General features: G+C 35.8%; 1 protein-coding gene across 2 annotated transcripts in view; it reads left to right on the top strand.

The window, feature by feature from the left end:
- The window catches only part of LOC148948970 (uncharacterized), a 64182-nt gene extending 53262 nt beyond the window's left edge, over nt 1–10920 (top strand). The window contains exons 1-2 of one of the 2 annotated variants that reach the window (XM_089094150.1): nt 1513–1559; nt 10029–10920. In XM_089094150.1, coding sequence (XP_088950276.1) covers nt 10193–10828 — 636 coding nt within the window. In that variant the 5' untranslated portion in view covers nt 1513–1559; nt 10029–10192 and the 3' untranslated portion in view covers nt 10829–10920. Of the gene's footprint in view, nt 1–1512; nt 1560–10028 lie in introns of those variants that run through there. The other variant, XM_089094151.1, reaches the window with a different exon arrangement.
- The last annotated feature ends 9830 nt before the right edge of the window (nt 10921–20750 follow it).

Here is a 20750-nt window from a genome sequence, read left to right as displayed (position 1 = left end):
AACATAACCTTAGTTCGAAAATTTATGTTTCTAATCGTCCGAAATTAATCGTCCGAAATTCTCATCCAGCCGGGTTGGCCGTTTCATGACTTCTCCTCTAATAGCATCAGAACAATATTTTCGTTAAGTCTTCCTATTTATCGCAGTCCTCAGCAGTATTGGGAAGGGGTAGTCAGAAAAGTTTTATCGTCATTGCTGGGGAGGTCTTCCCCTTGGGCGAGATACATTGATTCAAAGTCTATTTTGAGCAGTTTGACTGGGGACTTACATGTCCTAACTATTAAAGCTGTTAGAGTTGGATTGTTTACATGATGGTTTTGGGCTAATTAAAGTAAGGAAGAAGGCGTTCGTTTGATATTCGGTCAAGGTAAATGATGTCAGTGAGCTTTTGGAGCGATATGGTTTCGATTGCTGCCAGTTGGTGCTTCTTATCGGCTTTTAGAGTAAAATAAAACAGGTTAAAAATACAAAAGGAAAAAAAATTAAAAACAATTAAACAAAAAATGCGAACATATACAATTGCTACTTCATGACAAAACCTCGGAGGTTTGAAAATGTTTAAAGTAAAGGAGGTACATACATGACTATCAGCAAACAGCTAGATAGAGGCTTATTGTTTCTGAGGTTTTTTTCTGCTTCCTATTGCCCGGTGCTTTTTTAAAGATCTTCTTATTTATATAACTATTTAAGTTTTTAAGGCTTAACGGAGTCGTTCAGCCATATTTACTATAGCTAAAAGCTATAGTAAATCTTCATAGTAATATTAAGCTATAGTTTTATAGCTAATGCTGAAAGGCTCGTAAGAGCCTTTCAGCTTTCGACTTAATCCTTATTTACTCCTTGGTTAAGTGACTTAGTCTACTTAACATTAATTTTCGAATGAACTCTTGTACCCCTGAAATCTGGAAGCCTCCAAAAATGATTTTTTGACCTGAGACGTTAGTTAAAGCTTCAAAATATCTCTCTAAGTTCTCGTGTCCATCCCTTATTTATAATTCAACTAATACGTAAAATGAATTAATTTTTCGTCAAGTATTTAAGCCTGAAAAATTTGTGGCTTACTAATGTTCAAAATAGGAAGTTAACTTGACATAAATTTTAGTCTTTGACCTTTGCAACTCATTTTTAATTTAAGGATTAAAATGACTGGAGGTAGGCATGTAAGCATATTTTTGTCAAGAGAGAAGGATCACATTTTTAGGTTATGGCACAAGTCTGCCATAACCCTAAAACAGTCTAATCTTACTAAAAATTTTATGATAGTCATAAAAAATTGGGACAATTAGAGATGAATATGGGAAAAATTGAACCCTGTAATCCCACCCAGTTTTTACTTTGGACGAGTATTGTAAAAAAAAGAAATCAATCCCAATTTATCGAGATCACACCTTTGTAACTCAAAATCGCTCTCAGATTCGTTTTTGTGTCGCAACCTTGTGTGTACATGCATCACATATAATTGTAATCTAAAGAAGTTCTCTTTAGTTGCACTTCGGCCGTGAATCACAATGCCGTGCATTGACAAAGGACTGATTTTAAATGAGACTATTTTTTTTACGGTAAGCATCATATAAAATAAGTTAGTATAAGTAGAGTAAAGAAAGATTTAAAGGAAATGGGAACTTCCTGGGAGGGTGTAAAAAGAGAGGCTTTGAATAGACTTGGGTGGAGGAGGAGCGAACATAGCTGTGTTGGCCTCTGGCGGCTTGGTGCTGCGGTGAGTTGTTAGTAGTAGTAAGAATTAAATAAAAATCAGGCAGGACATTTAACAGGAAGAGAAATATAGCGGAAAAGGAATAATTAGTGACTGCTCTCTTAGTCCAGAAAAAATACAGTATTGACCCGGCATTTGAGCAACAGAAATGTTCTTGGAGCCAAAATGTTTTGAAAGATTTGCTTAACAACATATCAAAAAAATCGGTCGTTCAGAATACACCTCTTTTTTCAGGGAAATAAAAATGGAACTATAACTTTCAATTTCCAATCAAATGAGCCCCCTTGAAGTTTATAAGATCTCTCCTTCCATGAAAACTTTATATACACCCGGAGCATAGTTTTAACACTTGCCCCCAGGCTCTGGGGGTTGTTTCAAATCCCGAGTGTCTCTTTTCTGATCGTTGAACTACTTTTGAACAAAATGGCTAACTCAAAATGTTGAGTAGATCTATTTGGGGAAAATAGGGCATGAGGTGGGGTATCCTTTCCTTAAGGTTTGTCGACCCTGAGTTTTTGTTATCTGATCCTTGAACCATTTTGAAGAAAATGGCCATTTCAAAATTTTGATCGGATGTATTTGAAAAGGCTTAGGGGGAGGGTCTAGCTACCCTCTGTTGACTTTTCATCTTAAAAAGCCACTAGAACTTTCGATTTCCTATCAAATCAGCCCCTTCAAAGCTAATACGACCACCCCTTCCATAAAAGTCTTTTAAGCCCCCGGGGCATAACTTTCAACACGTTCCCCTGGGCTCTAGGGGGGTTTTGTGACTTTGTTTTCGATTATTATGACCCTGAAAGCATCACAAATCGTTTTGATTGAAAAGCTATTGAATCAACACAAATTTTGGCTCAATCGCATTGCTTATCAAGATCATATTGGTCTTAAGAAACGTTGAGGCAGCTTGTTCCATGGCTCTACAAGCAACAGTGAAGGCTACAAGCAATGGTGAAGAAAAGGTCACTCTTTTTGCAAATGCTTCGAATGCTTTCACAGTCACTTTTTCAGTTGCAGTGACTCAGTTTGAGAAGGCTTTCTCGAGTAGGTGGCATATCAGTCATAATGGGTATAAGACCGTTGAAGGAAAAATTCTTGCGCCAGTCAAACTGGCCAGACTGGCTACTTTTGATATGAGCAAACGATGTCAGAGTTCATGTAAGGATTCGTCGGATCTGGTTCTGTACAAGCATAGAAGAGCCTTGTCTCCTGTTACCATCAGTTCTGCCTTGATTGCTGAAGAGCATTAAATTATTTGGCTGGCTTCAAAAAACCTGGCAACAGCGTAAGTTTTCAGTGCTGAAGCCTTATCATCACAGTGCAATCGCGAAGTATTGTCACATCCTGAAAAGGCGTGGACGAACGACAGTGACTTTATAACTTTTGATGGTAGCTTTATCTCGATCTTCAAGTAGCAGCTGTCATAAATCTTTTGAGAGTCAGCAGGAGCTCTAGTCTAGAAATAAAGAGGTGCTTGCTTGGGTGTTGCATAGTGTTGCAGCACAGCCAACAAGTCGGTATCATTTCCGATCTAGCAGGTCTCTCTTTTCTCAGCTGAAGGAAGTGCAGTTTTAAAACGGCAACATCGCAAGCGTCAAACATCAGCCATAGAACTTTTCAATTCTGATATGATCTTTGGTCTCCCAGTGCTAAAATTAATAGGAAACGAACTTTCAATCCAGAAAATATTGACGAAATTTAGGTTCAAGATTTTCCCCTCTTTTCTTTCTTTTCCCTGAAAAAAAGGTCATTTTCTGCACAGGTGATTTCGAGTGATTCTGTATGCTAATGTTATTAAGCTAATTTTTCTGAACATTTTAGGGTTCATTTGCGTGCGAATGCTACACAAATTAAGATTCTGATTTCTCACCCCTTTTACCTCGTTTAGGGTGGAAATGTGGTACTGAGTGATAGAATTATCCAATTATGATGTCATTTTCGATCTTTCTGGCTTTGAATAATAAGAAACGACGTTTCAATTATATTATTTTTCATTTATGTTTCATATTATTATAGTACCACAAACTGTTTAAGGTGGTAAGAGGGTATTAAGTGATGGATTTTTTTTTATTTTATTGCATTTTTTCCTCTCCCCAGACATGAATAAATAGCAAACGACCTATAATCTACCCAATGGTGCACACATAAAGATTCCGATTTTCATCCCCCTCTGACCTCACTTAGGGTGTAAATGGGGTACTGAGTGATTTTGGTATTCTGATGTCATTTTCTGTGTCATGTCCAGACTTAAAGTAATAGAAACGACGTTTGAATCGAGAAAATATTGCAGAATTTTAAATTTTGAGATCCCCTCTTTCTCCCTATTTTCCCAGACAAAAAGGGGCAGAGAAACCATTTCACTAAGCTATATGATGAACAATTAAAAAAAAATTAAGATGAGCAATAGCCTTTTTAGCAATAAACTTTATTCATTTTTTGTTGAATGTTGCCGACTGTGGAAGCAAGCAATTGAATCCTGATGTGACAAGTAGCAACCCAAATATTCGTTCGGAAACAGATAAGCCTATATTTTTTATCACGTGAAGTTGAAATTATCTGCGGTTAAAATTTATTATAGGGTGGAAATCAGATTTTAAGTACCACTAGACCTACTGCATGCACCTCTAGCGAGTACTACTAAGGCTGAGGATATTCAAATGAACATTGGAGGAAACCTTGAGGGGGAAGTTGGACTAAATCAAAACATACTTTGAACATTGAGATACTGATGCAGGCTTATCAGCAATAATTTTGGAACACCTTACCATATCTAGAAGAACCTTCTGGGTCATCAAGAGCGGGTGTTTAGCTTACCAAAAGGCAACTTATATGTACTGCTACTACTACTACTACTATGGGTAATTTCCTGTTTATTAAGTCTAAGGAGAACGAAAATGACATTGGAATTGGAAAATTTCAACACTTAGTAGCCTATTTCTCTCTTAAGCGAGATTAGAGAAGGACAAGAAAATCAGAATATAAATTTTTGCAGTATTTGGGGGATTGAAAGGTCGTTTCTTATTAATTAAAGTCAGGAGAGACCGCAAATGACATCAAAAGTTAAGAATGACACTTTCTCTCTAAAGGAGGGTCGACACGGTCAATCATTTAGATCAAAAGCTTTCGTCAATCGATTGACTTGTGCTTCAATCGGTCTTTCAATAAACCGTTCAATTTTGACCCAAGCTAATTTCAAGTTTAATTTTAACTCACGGCCAGATTCTTTGTTTCAGTCACAGTATAAAGATATAGCAGTAAGTTTACCGCAGATAATTTCTGGTTCTTCATTCTCGGTGCGAACAAACAGCTCCTCCCACTTATTCTTGCATTAGCACGTACAAACAGCTCTTGTCATTTGATCTGCCATCAGCAGTCCAATTACCCTAGAACACGTATTTTGACAGAAACTTTCTCAAAATGCCTTTGAAAACAACTTGAGACTTTGAAACCCACTTTTAATTCCTAAGAACATCTAATAATAACATTGCACTACTAATTACCGATTTTCTTATATGTATTGGAATAAATTAATTTAAAGTTAGTTTCTTAAAAATTTAGTGTTCCAACGTTGAAGCCATGTTTCACGTTGAAGAGAAATCTGACTTGTCTACCCGTGAAAAGATCTAATGTCGCTTGTTTCTACGTTCTCTGGAGGAATCGCATCTCGGTCTGGGTTTTTATAATGGGTGAGATAGGGAAAGATCATACTGCCTATAATTTAAATAATTTCTTAGACCACACTGCCTTTCCATTTACGAAAAATTAAGCAAGAAAAACAGGTTCTAATTTTTATAAAGCAGTGAATACAATAAAATAAACACTTGATTAAACAAACATACTCCGAATATTTATCCCAATATTGTCACAAAAATTAAGAAGAGAATTAAAATAACATAATCTAAAAACAACATTTAAATCAGGACAAACTATAAGCTCTTTGTTAAATAAGGGGAAAGACAAGGTACCGAGAAATATGCAACAGGGAGTATACAACATTACATGCTCTTGTGGTAAATTTTATGTGGGAAGAAAACAACAGATTTTAGAAAATAGGCTACAGCAACACAATAATGCAATAGATTGCTCTCTAAAACAAAATAAAACACCGGAAACGTTCGAGTCAGCTGTTGCAGACATGTTTATAATTTTCCTCATCACAGTATTTTATTTGATCAAACAAAAATAGTAGATGCGTCTGTAGGACTTTTACAAAGCTTCAGGGAAATATAGAAATAAAAAATATGATATATGGGGGTATTTGTATCAGTAGAGATGAAGGGGAATTTAGGATCAATTCAATTTATAATAGTTCAATTGAAAAGCAGGTAAGATATTCAACCAGTACTGATTTTAATAATAGTTCTGAAACGAAAGATGACCTTGCGAACAAAGGTCAGAATGGGTTAAATGATGGGAAAAGTAAACGAACTGCAGCTAAGCTTGCAACCAAACGAATCCGTTCAATTTATAATTTATAAATTGGTTGATGAACTTGTGAGATTTAATTAGGGGTTATGGACCGGGGGTTGGTTGGCCTTTATTGTTTTGGTTTAAGTATAAATATATTCTTCATTTTTTTATATATTACCATTTATATACTGTCAGGAGGCGAGTTGAATCATAATTGACATTCAGTGCATGGAAGTGTATATTTAATATGTAAGTTTTGTTTCCGATTTATTTATATTTTTTCTTTTGTTTTTCTCTTTCTCTTCGTGTGCTTAGTGTGTTTTACTTTGATTCAAGTTAAGTTTTCTAAAAAGAACATTTTTTGTTTCATTTTCTCTTTTTCTGTTGAGAAAGGCTTCCGGACGTGGGGCCGAAATATTCGGAGTATGTTTGTTTAATTAAGTGTTTATTTTATTGTATTCACTGCTTTATTAAAATTAAAACCCGTTTTTCTTGCTTAATTTTTCGTAACTGCCTATAATTTATATACTGTGGTTTCAGTTCAGAGTCAGGTAGTAAAGTGTCTACCTCGTGTGAAATGCAGTCTAATACTGATTTGGCTTTTCTTGTATGTACTTTGGTTGCGCTTAAGCGAAAACAAAAAGGAAATAGGAAACGTCGTTGGATTACAATTTCTTTTTTTGCTCGATTGCCTTGTATTCGCGGTTGAAATTTGTTCTTAAGATATTAATTTTCTTTTTTAGTTCGGAAACTGTATAATCTTGTTTCAATGTCTTTACCACCCGTATCCAGTCAAATGCCGCGCTTTTCTTATATCAGTTATAATAATCTCTACTTTTAAATTTCCATAACTCAGGGTAATCCCAGTATAACTCTATTAATAAAGAGACAAACTCGCGTTTCGAGTTTTGCTGACTTTCCATGTGTCTTCCATTGTTGTTGGCGCGTGACTGACGCAAAACTTGAACAAAGCTAGTCTAGACTGTCAATCACCCTCGCCAACCCCTTGAGTCATTCCAACTTTCTATCAATAACCGTCAAAGCTTGAATCAAGCGTCAAACAGGTACCTAGACGGTCAATCATGCTTGAATCAATCGATTGACGGTAACTTTTGATTAAAATGATTGACCGTCTTGGGTCTCCTAAAAGGGTTTTAAAAACAAATCTGAAATTTGAACTCGTATTTTTAGCTTTAAAGTAGCCTAGCTGGACAAATTTATCACAAAATCAATTTAGTGGGCAGGCCCATTACAAACCACTGGAAGCGATTTTGAACCACCTTCGTATGTCCAAATGTACTTTTTATACCCCAATGAAGCTGTTGAAGAACGCCTCCCCAATCCTTTGAATTATGGGATCTCTCGTAATCTTATGAATTTCTTGGAAAAGATATTGCGAGACACAAACAACTATTATAAAGGTTACAAGAAAATGTGGGAAGTGTAGGATGGTGTAAATAGACTTACTGCTTAACTGGGACAACAGCCTCCAAACGTGCAGCTCATTTTCTCTGTGCCAGATAGTGTTGACTATAGACAGTTCAGCCCTCCTGCATGCAATGAAGTATGCGCTGTGCATATTCTTAATGCTGACCATAGTTTTCCGTCAACTGAAATGGTTATAAAACAATTGACAAAAATTATGTCAATTTAGAAAATACCGACCATTGTGTTTAAATAGCCCTTTACCTACCCATTGTTTTACCCAGCTGGAACGTCAGAATGAACAGTGCATATGCCACTTCAAACACCTTATGGCACTCGTCCACATTTAACACGGCTTGAATTAGTGAGGAATTGTATCACTTTTTGACCTGAACATGCCAAAAGTCTTTCTCCGCAAGCTGTAACATCCGACCTGCGTCAGATTGGTCTAAATAATTTCAATTTCAGTGGAAGACTTTTTCAACAATGACTTGTCGATACCGATATTCATGTTAAGCGTAATTATATCCAATGGATAAAATTCAACCAGAAAACCATTATGGCCGAAAACTACATAGGTGTTACACGGCTTATCAACGACTAGGCTTCGAAACAGAATGCATTCGTTGATGAAAAATAAACAATACCGTCAACAGCTAAACGGGAATGTACAAACATTTTTAGCTTATAATAAATATTTTAGAGAAATGGAAGAATATCACAGGAGTTCTTAAGTCTTGTATTTCTTTAAAATAGTTACGTTGTATTAATAGAAAAGACACCATCTTTCTTGGCCGTTTCTATATATAGTAAAGACAGGGTTACCTTGAGTAGACTTTTATAATAACCCTCCCGCTTCCTCTAAGCGAGAGGAGGACCGTTATGGCTTATATCGGAATTTGGTTATAGAGTACAGTTTCGGCTGCTATTATGACATTTTGAGATGAGTCAGATGCATTCCGAGCATTGTGGAAATTTTAGTCCTTGTGATATTAATGATCGCCATGAGAATAAGATGTGGCTTATTTTCGGTATATGTTAATTCGGGTTTATGAATCATCATCAAATATGATGATTTTACAGGTAACTCAGCAAACAAATTAAATACCAATTCGGGTTTGTAATCCAGATTTTTGTTTCTTAACAAGTTGGAAATTCAATAATAATTAGGGAATTCCAACAAAATCCTAAATTTTCAAATTCAGCAATTTTCAGATGATCAAATTCAATTTTTTTTTTTTGTCTATAAACATTACGAACAATTTTTGTTGATTCTCAAACAGATTTTTTTTTACAGTAACCTATACTCTTAATCCAGCTCAAATGTGATGTCACTGTTTGTCTTGTTGTATTTCGTCTTTTTAGCCTACGTACAATTTATGTGCATCTTAGAGTTCAAATCAGTGCTTATAAATTAGTTCCAAGATCATTTTGCAAGATTTTCATAGTTCTAGCTCAACTACCTTAGCTATTAATTTACTCTATAGCTTACAAACCCACGGAAAGTATTTTATTCAGGCTAAATAGATATGGTCATTGTGTATTTTAGAACTAGGGCCTAGTAAAAACAGCATCTGCGGTTTGTTCTGTTTGCTGGAATGAGGTTTTTCTTACGTTTAAAGAAAGTGAGATCAAGGGAAAATTTTTCACCGGCTCGTTGCTGAAATACACTATTAATTCTGTAACTAAACCATAGCCTAAATTATGAAAACGGCTATTTTGAGAACAATATGCAAATTTGCATCAAAAGAACCTATTTTCAAGCTGATTCCAAATATATAAAAATATGGCCATAGATCAGGAGAGCTGGCTCTTTGTATAGAAAAGGCCAACTGTGCCGTATGTTAGTCATCTCCTCTTGCTTGCTCTTGCCTTTGGCCTGATGAACCAACCTCTCACTTCAGATCACGGTGAATGGAAAAACAGGGCTTTGAATAAAAAGTTATTTGAATAAAAGTAACCGATCAATATTCATTAGAATCACAAAAATTGTGACAGCTCTAGAAAAGGGATGGGATAACCCCAAAAAGAGGCGAAATGTTTGTGATAAAAATTAAACCATCAATTCCAATATGTTCGAAAATGTTAAAACAAAAACAAAGATTTTGCCATCTCTCTACACAGATGTAATTTGTTTTTGTTTTTTAATGAGGATGGAAAATGCATAAATATTTGTTATTGTCTGCTCTGAGGTGATCCTATCAAACCAGCGGCCAAAGAATATTGGAAGAGGACTTATCCAAAAGACAGTTTTCTGTTCTAGTATACATTTAAGTAACATTAGGGATCACGCTAAAGCAAGAGCAGGGATATTGAGGAGGAAGGAAGTTATATTTTAGGTAGTTTCTGTATGTTTAAAGTTTAAACATAGCTATCTTTTTTAATTTGAAAAACACATTTTTCTATTACATTTCAACATTAATAGGTGCTGACTATCACTGCATCAAATACAATACAAAAATAATAGCAAATTTTCTATTAGGTAAGGCAAAGATAAGCAAGACGGCCAACTCGCTTAGAGGACTGAGCAATTTTTCGCAGGAATAAAAAAGGTCCGAACAGCCTATGTAATTTATTGAGCCTCACCGCATGTTCTGGTAAATAGCTGAAGAGTACACTCAAGTGGGCTTAGTAGTGAAGTTCGCAATGTCATCCAGAGACGGCTTTTGTCACAGAAACAACTTGTCAGCTACATTAAATAGCGATGACAGTGATGATGATTCCTATGAATATAACTGGAATAAGAAATCTGAGAACACAAAGCTAATGAAACCTAAAATCTGGAATATCAATATGGTATCAAAGAATAGCTTGGACACGGAAGACGTCAATTCACATAATAGCCATACAGGTATGTCGAAAATCAATAGTTCCTTGGATTTTGGGCAATCAGTCGAAAGTCAGACTAGATTTGAATTGGTGAAATCTACTAATGGCACTAAAAGTAAAAGCCATAGCTCATTGTTGAGAGAACCAGAAGGTAACATGGGCTCTAAGATATCCAAAAGCGTGAAAGACTATGCTTCTTCAAACAAGAAACAGCATGCCAAGAAGCAGCATTTGCTTGCTGCAGATTCATTACTAGAAACTTATTTCAAGGCTTACCGTGTTATGGAATCAGTATTTGCTGACTTAGATGACAATTCAGGTCAGCTTTTGAAAACAGATAAAGAAGAAGCAAACACTTCTAATCATTCAGGTAATGTGTCAGTAAAATTAAGTTTGCTTAAAAGAGGAATTAATATGATGCTAGCAGATCAAAATGACGTATTTGTTAATTAAGAATACGAACCCAAAAGTGTAAATGAGAGAATTACTTTTGTGGGATCAATACTTGTAACACAAAATCTAAGAAAACTTGCAATTGTGGTAGATCAAGCAAAAATGAAGTAACCAAGTGAATTTACCGAAGTTTCTAAAGGTAAAAAACTGAAAATTTAACTGTTTCCTGAACAAGTATTCCAACATTGGTTATGTCTGGCTTTGAATACAAAATTTGATTAAAAAAAATGATTGTTCCTATGAAAAATGCCAAAAGAATTCCAATCATCTTTTTCCCAAGAGTCGTCCGATCAAAATTCAGAGATTGCCATTTTGTTCAGCATAGGTGAAAGCTCCAATAACTAGGCCTTTGGGGATGACATGCTTCCCACAGTCCCTGGGGAATGGGCTGTAAGTTATGAAATTTGAAAATAACACAGATAAATGTCCTCAGGACAAAATAAAGAGATTAAGCTTAAAAAACAAACACTGCCATTAATTAACAGGGGCTCTTGAAAAAAGGGCATTTTTTTATTTTTTAAAATAAGCCCTATAATAAAAAAATTCTTACTTATTACATTTAGGAGTTTCATATCTATTGGATTTCATAATCATACTCGGTTAAACTACATTTTGTCTTATGGAATTAGCATTTGTTGACTTAGCTGATATTCCAGGCTAACTTTTGAAAACATATAAAGAAGAAGAAAACACCTCTAATCATTCAAGCAATGTGTTAGTAAAATTAAGTTTACTTTAAACAGGAACACATATGATGCTAACAGATCAAAGTGACGTATTTGTTAAGTCAGATTTTGGACCCTAAACTGAAAATGAGAGAATCACTATTGTGGGATCTTTGAGGATGACAACCCCCCACAGCCCTCAGAGTAAGTATTTTAAGTTCTGCCCTGGGGGCATATAAGGTTTTTATAGAAAAGGTTGTCGTAGAAACTTCAAAAAGGGCTCATTCGATTGTAAATTAAAAGGGCTAGTGCCCTTTATAATACTCAAAATTGATTGGAGGGCAACTAACACCCCTCCCGGGCCCACCCTTTTCCCAAACACATCCAATCAAAATTTTGAGATAGCCATTTTGTTCAAAGTAGTTGACAGGGCTCATTCGCCTGTAAATTGAAAAGGATAGTGCCCTTTTTAATAGTAGAAAGTGATTGGAGGGCAACTAACCCCCCTCTAACGCAGTTGAAAGTTCTGGAAATTATGTAGTTTTTCAATGTAGTTGAAAGTTCTGGAAATTATGTTCTTGAGGATGACATCCCCCCCACAGCCCTCAGGGCAAAGGTTGTAAGTTACGCCCTGGATGCATATAAGGTTTTTATAGAAAGCGATGTTTTAGAAACTTCGAAAAGGGCTCATTCAATTTGAAATTGAAAGGGCTAGTGCCCTTTTTAATAGTCGAAAGTGATTGGAGAGCAACTAACCCCCTCTCAAGCCCACCATTTCCCCAAACACATCTTTAAAAAAAATTGAGATAGCCATTTTGCTCAACGTAGTTGAAAGTTCTGGAAATCTAGGTCTTTGAGGATGATAACCCCCCTCAGAGCCCTCAGATCAAGGGTTGTAACTTATGCCCTGGGGCATATAATGTTTTTAAAGAAAGTATTGTCGTATAAGCTTGAAAAAGCGCTCATTTGATTTGGAATTGAAAGGGCCGGTGCCCTTTTAAATAGTCGAAAGTGAATGGAGAGCAACTAACTCCCCTCTTACGTCCACCATTTCCCCAAACACATTCAATCAAAGTTTTGAGATAACCATGTTTTTCAACGTAAATGAAAGTTCTGGAAATTGTGTATTTGAGGATGACAAACCCCCCAGAGCCCCCTGGGCAAAGGTTGTAAGTTATGTTCTTTGGGTCATATGAGGTTTTTATAGATAGTGTTGTCGTAGAAACTTCAAAAGGGGCTCATTCGATTGGAAATTGAGAGGGCTAGAGCCCTTTTTAATAGTCGAAAGTAACTGGAGGGCAACTAACCCCTCTCCTAGGCCCACCATTTTCCCAAACACATCCAATCAAAATTTTGAGATAGCAATTTTGTTCAACGTAGTTGAAAGTTCTTGAAATTAGGTCTTTGAGGATGACCCCCTCCCCCACAGTCCTCAGGGTAAGGGTTGTAAATTATGCCCTGGGGCATCTAAGGTTTTTATAGGAAGGGTTGTCGTAGAAACGTCAAAAAGGGCTAATTCGTTTGGAAATCGCAACGGCTAGTGCCCTTTCTCATATTAGAAAGTAATTAGAGGGCAACTAACCCCCCTCGCAAGCCCACCAAAGACTTTTTTAAAATTTTTTCATTTTTATAACTTTAAGCAATCAAAATTAATTAAGATTGTAAGTAATAAATATTAGCATATGCATATTAATCTGACAATGTATAGTTTTCAGTAAATCCATTTGAATTTTTTCAGTAAAGTACGAACTGTATTCTGGTTTTAGAACCTTACTCATATTAATTTCTGTTCGTTTTGAGTTTGAGTCTTGTTATTTATTTTAATTTCTGTAGATTTTGTGTTTCATTTATTTATTGATAGTGATTTGTGGTAGTTGTAGGCTTGGTAGATTGTTTGATTCTATTTTTGTTCATTTTTGGTTTAATGGAGTTCTTTACTTTTTTTTGCAAAACTTATTTTGTGAAAAAAGTTTTTTTAATTAATGACGAAAAATATTGAAGGGACGCTAGCCCAACTTTCATGCCTCCTTTCCCCAAAATTGTCGGATCAAAATTTTTAGATAACCATTTTGTTCAGCACTGTTGAAAGGTGCAATAACTATGGCTTTGTAAATAACATGATCCCCCACAGCCCCTGGGTAGAGGTATTTAAGTCGTAAAATTTACCCATTATTTTCGCATAGTATTTGTTACTGGGAAGTTTGCACACATTTTCCAGGGGGGGGGGTGTGAATTTTCTCCTGAGGGATTTTCCACGTGGAAAAGTTTTCCATTGGGAGGGAAGTTTTCGTGGGTGAACTTTCCAGGGGAAATTTTACACTTGGAGAATTTCCTAGATCTTCCACGCGATTTTTTTTTGTCTTACTTTCTCTTTGCCGACTTAATTTTAAGCGAGGAGATGTTAAGGTTAGTTCTCCAGGGTAAATTTTCACTGGGATTGAATTATCTAGAGGATCTTTCCGTGGGGGAAGAGGATTTTTCCATGGACGTAGAGCCTGATCTTCCGGCATCATTTAAATACCATCAGAAACTAAATTTAAAAAAGCAAGTTTTCTCAACTGAAAGTATGGAGCGACATTAAAACTTCTAACGGGCAGAAATTATTATGTATATGAAGGAGGTTTTCCCTCCTCATTATCTCTCTCTTTATGGTAAAGTTTGAATTTTGTCCCAATTCTTTAACAACGACTCCTGAAACGCAAAGAATGTTTAATAAGAACAATAAGAAGCTTTTTTTAAAGTACTTAACAACTTTACTGTGAAGATTAAGGTGTTGAGGAGGTGGCCACCCCCTTCATATACGTAGTATATCCGCTTGTCTTAAACTTTAATGTTGCTCCTTATTTTCAGTTGAAATAAACTTTTTAGTCTAATGAAAATCAGGCCTCACTGAAACAGCATTGTTTTTAACAGCGAAAGCCGACGTCGTTGAATGTCGGTTTTCATAAGCCAGATAATCAACGTTTCTCGCGTCATATACATGGTAAGTAGAATTTTGGGGGAAAATATTTCAGAAGTACTCAGAGGACAACTTTTTTAAACACTGAAATCCAAAAACTGATTACTGGTAGTGACACTGTTGTCTAACATTCATAACACCAAGCTTTTTATAACATGCGTCAGTATTTTCACTCTGGTGACACTCACCGAGTACTCTATTTACTTTGTTTTGCGCTATTTTCATCCTTTTGTAGTTAATTGTGAAATTACTGGCCTACACGGAGCACCAATACCAAACATAGGGTTCAAGAATGGAGCTATATATAAAAGTTTGAGGGTCATTACTGGAAAGACGTTTTTCAGTTTTCTGGTGTCTAAAGTTCTAGAAGCTTTTGCTGATGTTAGTTCACTGTTCTTTCCAACTAAGATTGCAGGCAATATGGAATCCCAGGTAATAGAGGTCGTTGGATAGCTTAAGATCCAAAACTCCAGAATCAAGGGGATAGAGACCAAGTTTTGCTAAAAATCACGGAGGTGGTCTTCTTTGCGAGGCAACTCACACGCACGACAACACGGAGACACTTGATTGAACAATTTGTTCTTCTCGTAGTTTCTTGAACTGACTTGGCAAAAACAGTAATGTCTGTATCGTCACCAAATGAAGTTGTTATACCAGCACTTATATAAAATCGTAGGGTATTAACAAAAGCTAGGAATAGAAGGAGCCCTAAAACGGAACTCTGCGGCATAGCACAAGTAACGGGCATCACGGCACTGACAATATCTTTGTTAACGACACTTATAGTTCGACCGTCAAGGTAAGACTGAAAGCAATTCAGAGTCTCATCTTTAACACCGTTACTTTTTAACCGCTTCAAAAGTATTCTGAATTCTACCATATTGAAAGCTTTCATTAGATCAGTAAATTCTGTTAAAGGGATAATTTTTCTTTCAAATTCATTGTTTAAATTACCTAATAGGTGATGAATAGCATGTAACGCAGAGTAGTACTTTCTAAAACGAAACTTATTATCACTAATAAACCAAAAAGAATCTAAATAATAATACACTTGAGCGTAAATTACTTCTTCAAATGTCTTAGAAAATAAAGGTAAACTTGAGATCGGTCAATAATTAGATAACTCATTTTTATATCTCCTTTCTACAGCGCAATCACTTAAACCTGTTTGAATGCTTGTTGAAAGTCACCCTTGTCATCTATTAATTAAAAAAACTTTTTCCACAAAATAAGATTTTCAAAGAAAAGTAAAGAACTCCATTAACAAAAAAAATTATCAACAATAAAATCAAATAATCTACCAAGCGCGAAACTACCACAAATCAGCATCGATAAATGAATGAAACCCAAAACGAACAGAAATTACAATAAATAACCGAGTCAAACTCAAAACGAGCAGAAATTAACATAAGTTGGGCGCAAAACCCCTATGCCTTTCCAAGGCCAGAACAAAATTTGCACTGCCTATGATAGGTTCACCTTGACATTGGAGAACTGGCAGGAGATAAGTACTAAATACTTTAAACGCTTTAACGTTGGGTCTATCCCACAGCATAAATATATTCAAAGTAGCGAAAAGTTTCTTCAGGAATGCGACAAGTCAAAGCGCGCGGAAAGGGAAGATCCCTTTGTGTCACAGCAACAGTTTCCCATGGCAATGCACTAAACATTTGTCGATACGTGTACGCGAAGGCAAAATCATGAAGAGAGGTCTAGACTGGTGTGTGCCAAAAATCTTTAATGGAGAGTTGATGACATTTCTCTGTTGTTTCTCTATTGTAAATATGTTTATGCTGTGGTCAATCCATTCCAGTAGAGTTCGACTTTATGAACTTCACAACTTTACTGATGTTATTCGTATTACAATGTATAAAACTAAATGACAGAGACTTACCACGGTTATCAGGGAATTTCTGATCCGCAAACAGCTCACTGTTCTTCCTTGCTTCGTTAGATATATCATTAACAGTGCTAGAAAAATACCTGCAAAATGGATTAGTAAAAATATATTTTTGAATCAAGCAAGCTGGATATTACTTATAAATTTTAGAGCACAGGTAATTCACAAAATCATATTTTTTTTTTCTTTGCACTTTCCCTTCGAACTGTTAAGATTCTGGTTAAAGTTTTTCTAAATTTTAGAATTTGGAAGCAAAGAAAATAACTCTTACCAATAAGTTCAAACTTATTGGATTATTTAAGGTTTTGCACGTCATATTCATGATTAATCTTCCCAAGGGTAATGGGCGTATGCCCTTCTACTCCCCCTTGGTATCTATGGAACCTTTACCCGTGAATGTCGGTATGCCTCTTACGATCTATTACTAGCCATCATCACTTTTGACCAATCATCGCTGATTATAAAAGAGGAATTAAACTATGATTGGTTGATTATGATTACGCCTAGACATTAATATCCAGCTAAGTATTTTAACAAATTAGACTTCACTATCCATGTCCATATCATTTTTTGTAATGCAAAAGTTTTTGTTTTCCAGATTATGTCGGCTTTCATAATTATCAGTGTAGATAAGTGTTTGAACAGTGTCTTATCTGCGCATATTTCTTTTTTTATGTTCAGTGCTTAAAAAGTTAACATGACTGATGACTAGTTCTAACTAACGTAAGTAAAAACAATATTCAACTATTTATATCATTCGTAATAGCACTTTAACAGTATTCTAGTTCTAGTTAACTGAGCGAAGGTATGGCCTGATTCATCCAACTGTTAATGCGTAAGACAAGTTTATAGCTTTAAGACCAGAGAATGAAATTCATGGAAATATAGAGGGGGGGGGGACTTTTTTATAGAAGTAAAAAAAGGTACTTACGTGTTATAGCGACCACACCAAAGAAGTGAAGTTAGGTTAATCCTAATAATATATACCAAATTATGATGAAAATGAAATACTTTAGCAACAAAATTATTGAAACTACAACAGAGAATTATGGACACCAGGCCGCGCAGAACGTATTATGTCAAATACCTAACTACCTCAATAAATTAAATATTTAATTAAAATATACAAGCAGAGTACTTTAAATTACTGGGACTAAGTTAATTATCTACGAATACAGACAGAGAAACCGGTTTTACTCAGATCAAGAACAACAGTGTGGTCGCTATAAAACGTAAGTACCAGAAAGGGTTTTAAAAATCTAGGGAGGTTTTTCCAGTTTGTAACTTTTGTTTTGTCGAGTTTTTTTTTTCAATTAAGTGAAAATATATTAAGTATGATTAAAATTTCTTAATAAGACGGTAAAAACTAGAAAAAGCTTTTTAATACAAAAACAAATCAAAATAATAAACTAAAAGTTTAAACTTAAGAGTTTAAAATTTAAAAAGTTCAATTTAAAATTTATTAAAAAGTTTGTATCCAAAAGTTTTTATTTTATTTTATTGTCTTATTATAAAAAAAATAACCTGCTTTCAGTAAATTTCCATCTCAAATATAAATGGAAAGGCAGGGGTAGTCTAGCAAATTATTAAAAAAAAATTCCAATAAAATTACCAGAATGAGGATTTGTGGGAATATAGATCCTATCCTCTCATCCCAAAGTGTGTCCCTGGATAAGACACTTCGAGAACCTGATATCAGATCTTAAAAAAGTGAATGCGAAAGAGTTAGATGCCAGTAGTGAGACGACCGATTATTTTCATTTGTTTACAAATTTATTAAATGTAATAATTATTTTCTTCTATCCATTTTTTTGCATTCCCTGGAAAATTTGAAAAACACTTGCAACTTAATTTTAAACATTATCAGCTCCAAACTTAAAAAACTCGAAAGAGTCCTCCTTTTTCTTGTCTTTAGGTTTTGGTTTTATGAGCTGGTCACAAAAGCAGCTATTTATTATTGTGAGAAGGCCTAAAATTTTGTTGGTGGCGACAATTTTGAAAAGTGAAATTCGCAAAAATAAAAGAAATTGCAGAAAAGCATACATCATAAGGTTTTTGGAGCTCAGGCCTTAAGCCCCCTCATAAGGACATATACGGTGGCCGTGGAAGGGACAAAAAGGGGTCTTGTGGAAGGGACAACTCCTTTCATATACGTAATAATTTCTGTTCGTTTTAAGTTTCGATGTTGCTCCTTAATTTCAGTTGAAAAAACTTGATTTTTTGAAAATTTAATTTCTGATCGTTCTTAAATAATACTGGGAAATCCGGCTGTCTCTCCATGAAAAATTCCGCTACTTGTGTACTATTCGCCACTCAGTCAAGCTTACGAGGTGGAAAACTCGAGAACAAAACAGGTTTCTTCGTTAGTTTCTTCGTTACTTTAGAAACAACTTTTGATTATATATTTGCACATTAGGGAGGGGGAAGGGGGGTAAAGTATAGCTGATCTACATGCAGAATGTGCTAAGTACAATTATTTTTATTATTATTAAGTAAGAATTGTTTTCTAACTTCAAACTGTTCAAATACTTTACCCCCCTCCTTTGGTGCAAATATACAATAGCCCAAATTATATATTTCCCATCTATTCTGACACTTGACTTTGTCTTGTCTCGTACTAAGCTGAAAGAAAACTAACGAAGAAACCGATTTTGTTCTCGAGTTTTAGACAACGTAAACTTGAGTGAATGGCGTATAATATATAAGTACCAAAATTCCTTCTCCCTACGGAGAATAAAAAAAGAAAACTCAAATGAAATTCTCAAATTTGCAAAGCCTTATTTTCCACGGGAGTGGGGGTATTTTCCGGAGGGGGGTGCTCTTGCCGGGTATTTTCCACGGGGGGGGGTTTATTTTCTGCAGTGGTGTTTTCCAAGGGGGGGGGTAATTTCTGGGGGTATTTTTCGCGTGGGTATTTCCCGCGGGGTATTTTCAGTGGGGGTGGGGGGGGGGGTAAACGCGTATAACCATCTGATTTGCTCCAATAAGTTTTTATTGTTGCATCCGAATCCCCTTCCTGAATCCCATTGCTGACACTAGGTGAAAGCAAGGGTCAGGCTAAGCCTGGAAATTTCTGCGGCGGTGGTGGAGTTCTAGGAAGTGAATCTTGACCCTCCGTCCCCGGATAGCATAGAAAATTCGTCACCGCACCTCAAAATGTTGAAGGGGTGTAAACATCATTAAGCTTCACGCAGAGCAAGGTGATGGCTAACGCGCTGCTGGGTGACCTTGAGGAGTGGTGCCCCTCGAGGGAACTATAGCCTAGTAAATGACACAGAATTTTTACAGGATTCTGATTGTGATAGATAATTCTTCTGGGTTTGCTCTATTTTCATGGGCTTTTTTGGAGCTGATTTACCTCTTCATTTAATTTATTTACTATGGGCTGCCTCCCCGTAGTAGCATAATCTTTGTAGGCATGAATATATAATAAGTCGAAGGTAATAGGCTTGAGATTGCCTTTGTATGATTCCCTATCTTTATGACAGAAGAATATCGCCAAGTGTGGATAACATTTTGTGATCAAGATGGGCCCAGGATTGTACAAAGCCTTCGTTGTACTGGAGGTCCTAGGGAATTATTGCTGCCCGGTTCTAAGCCAACCAAAGCGCTTCGTTTAGACGATGTGTTAGTCCTCATTCTGCAATGGTTCTGGAATCCCTACTTTTCCTGAGGTCAAAATAATTTCAGTAGTTTAAAAAATATGAAAATTGCAACTTAGAATTTTGACAGGTCAAATACTTTTGTATTGACATTTTGACTGACGAATTTAGACGCTTCAAACTGGACTTCTTAGGAGTTTCAGAAACTCATATCCCAGGGGTCGAAAACATAAAATTATGGGATATAGAATCCATTTACTCATGCAGGAAGGCTAAGGTACATAGACAAGGAGTAGAGCTTATGACGAGTAAAGAGGCTGCTAAGTCTTGTCTTAGTTTGTAAAGATATTAATAAGAGAATGCTAGTCGCTCATTTTATGACTAAAATGTGCAGGGTATCAGTCATAGTAGTATAAGCCCCTATAGAACCGACTGACAGAGATAGTCGTGACTTAGATTAATTTTACTTACAGCTAAAGGAGAAAATAGACACATGGGCCAGATAGAGAGCCCGGGTAGGGCCAAATAGACCAGGTTTATTTACAGCCCAGTTGAAATACGATATTTTTATAGGAAGATTTTAACGCCCGGGTTGGTAGAAATAGGGATAGATGGTATCCAGCGTAGGAAGCATCTAGGTTTTGTAGTTATAAGAATCTAGTTATAACCAATGCAGTTTTTGGTCATTAAATGGTCAATGTGTAATAATAATGCAAATTACTGAAATTATATACTAATAGCCAATTACTAACAGAATACAAATGAATGTGCATCTTCAGTTTAATTTACATACGCT

This window comes from Artemia sp. Qi Xiang Cuo, chromosome 9, assembly GCF_049724085.1.
Source record: "Artemia sp. Qi Xiang Cuo chromosome 9, ASM4972408v1, whole genome shotgun sequence".
Classification (NCBI taxonomy): domain Eukaryota; kingdom Metazoa; phylum Arthropoda; class Branchiopoda; order Anostraca; family Artemiidae; genus Artemia; species Artemia sp. Qi Xiang Cuo.
This window is presented reverse-complemented; position numbering and strand designations above follow the sequence as displayed.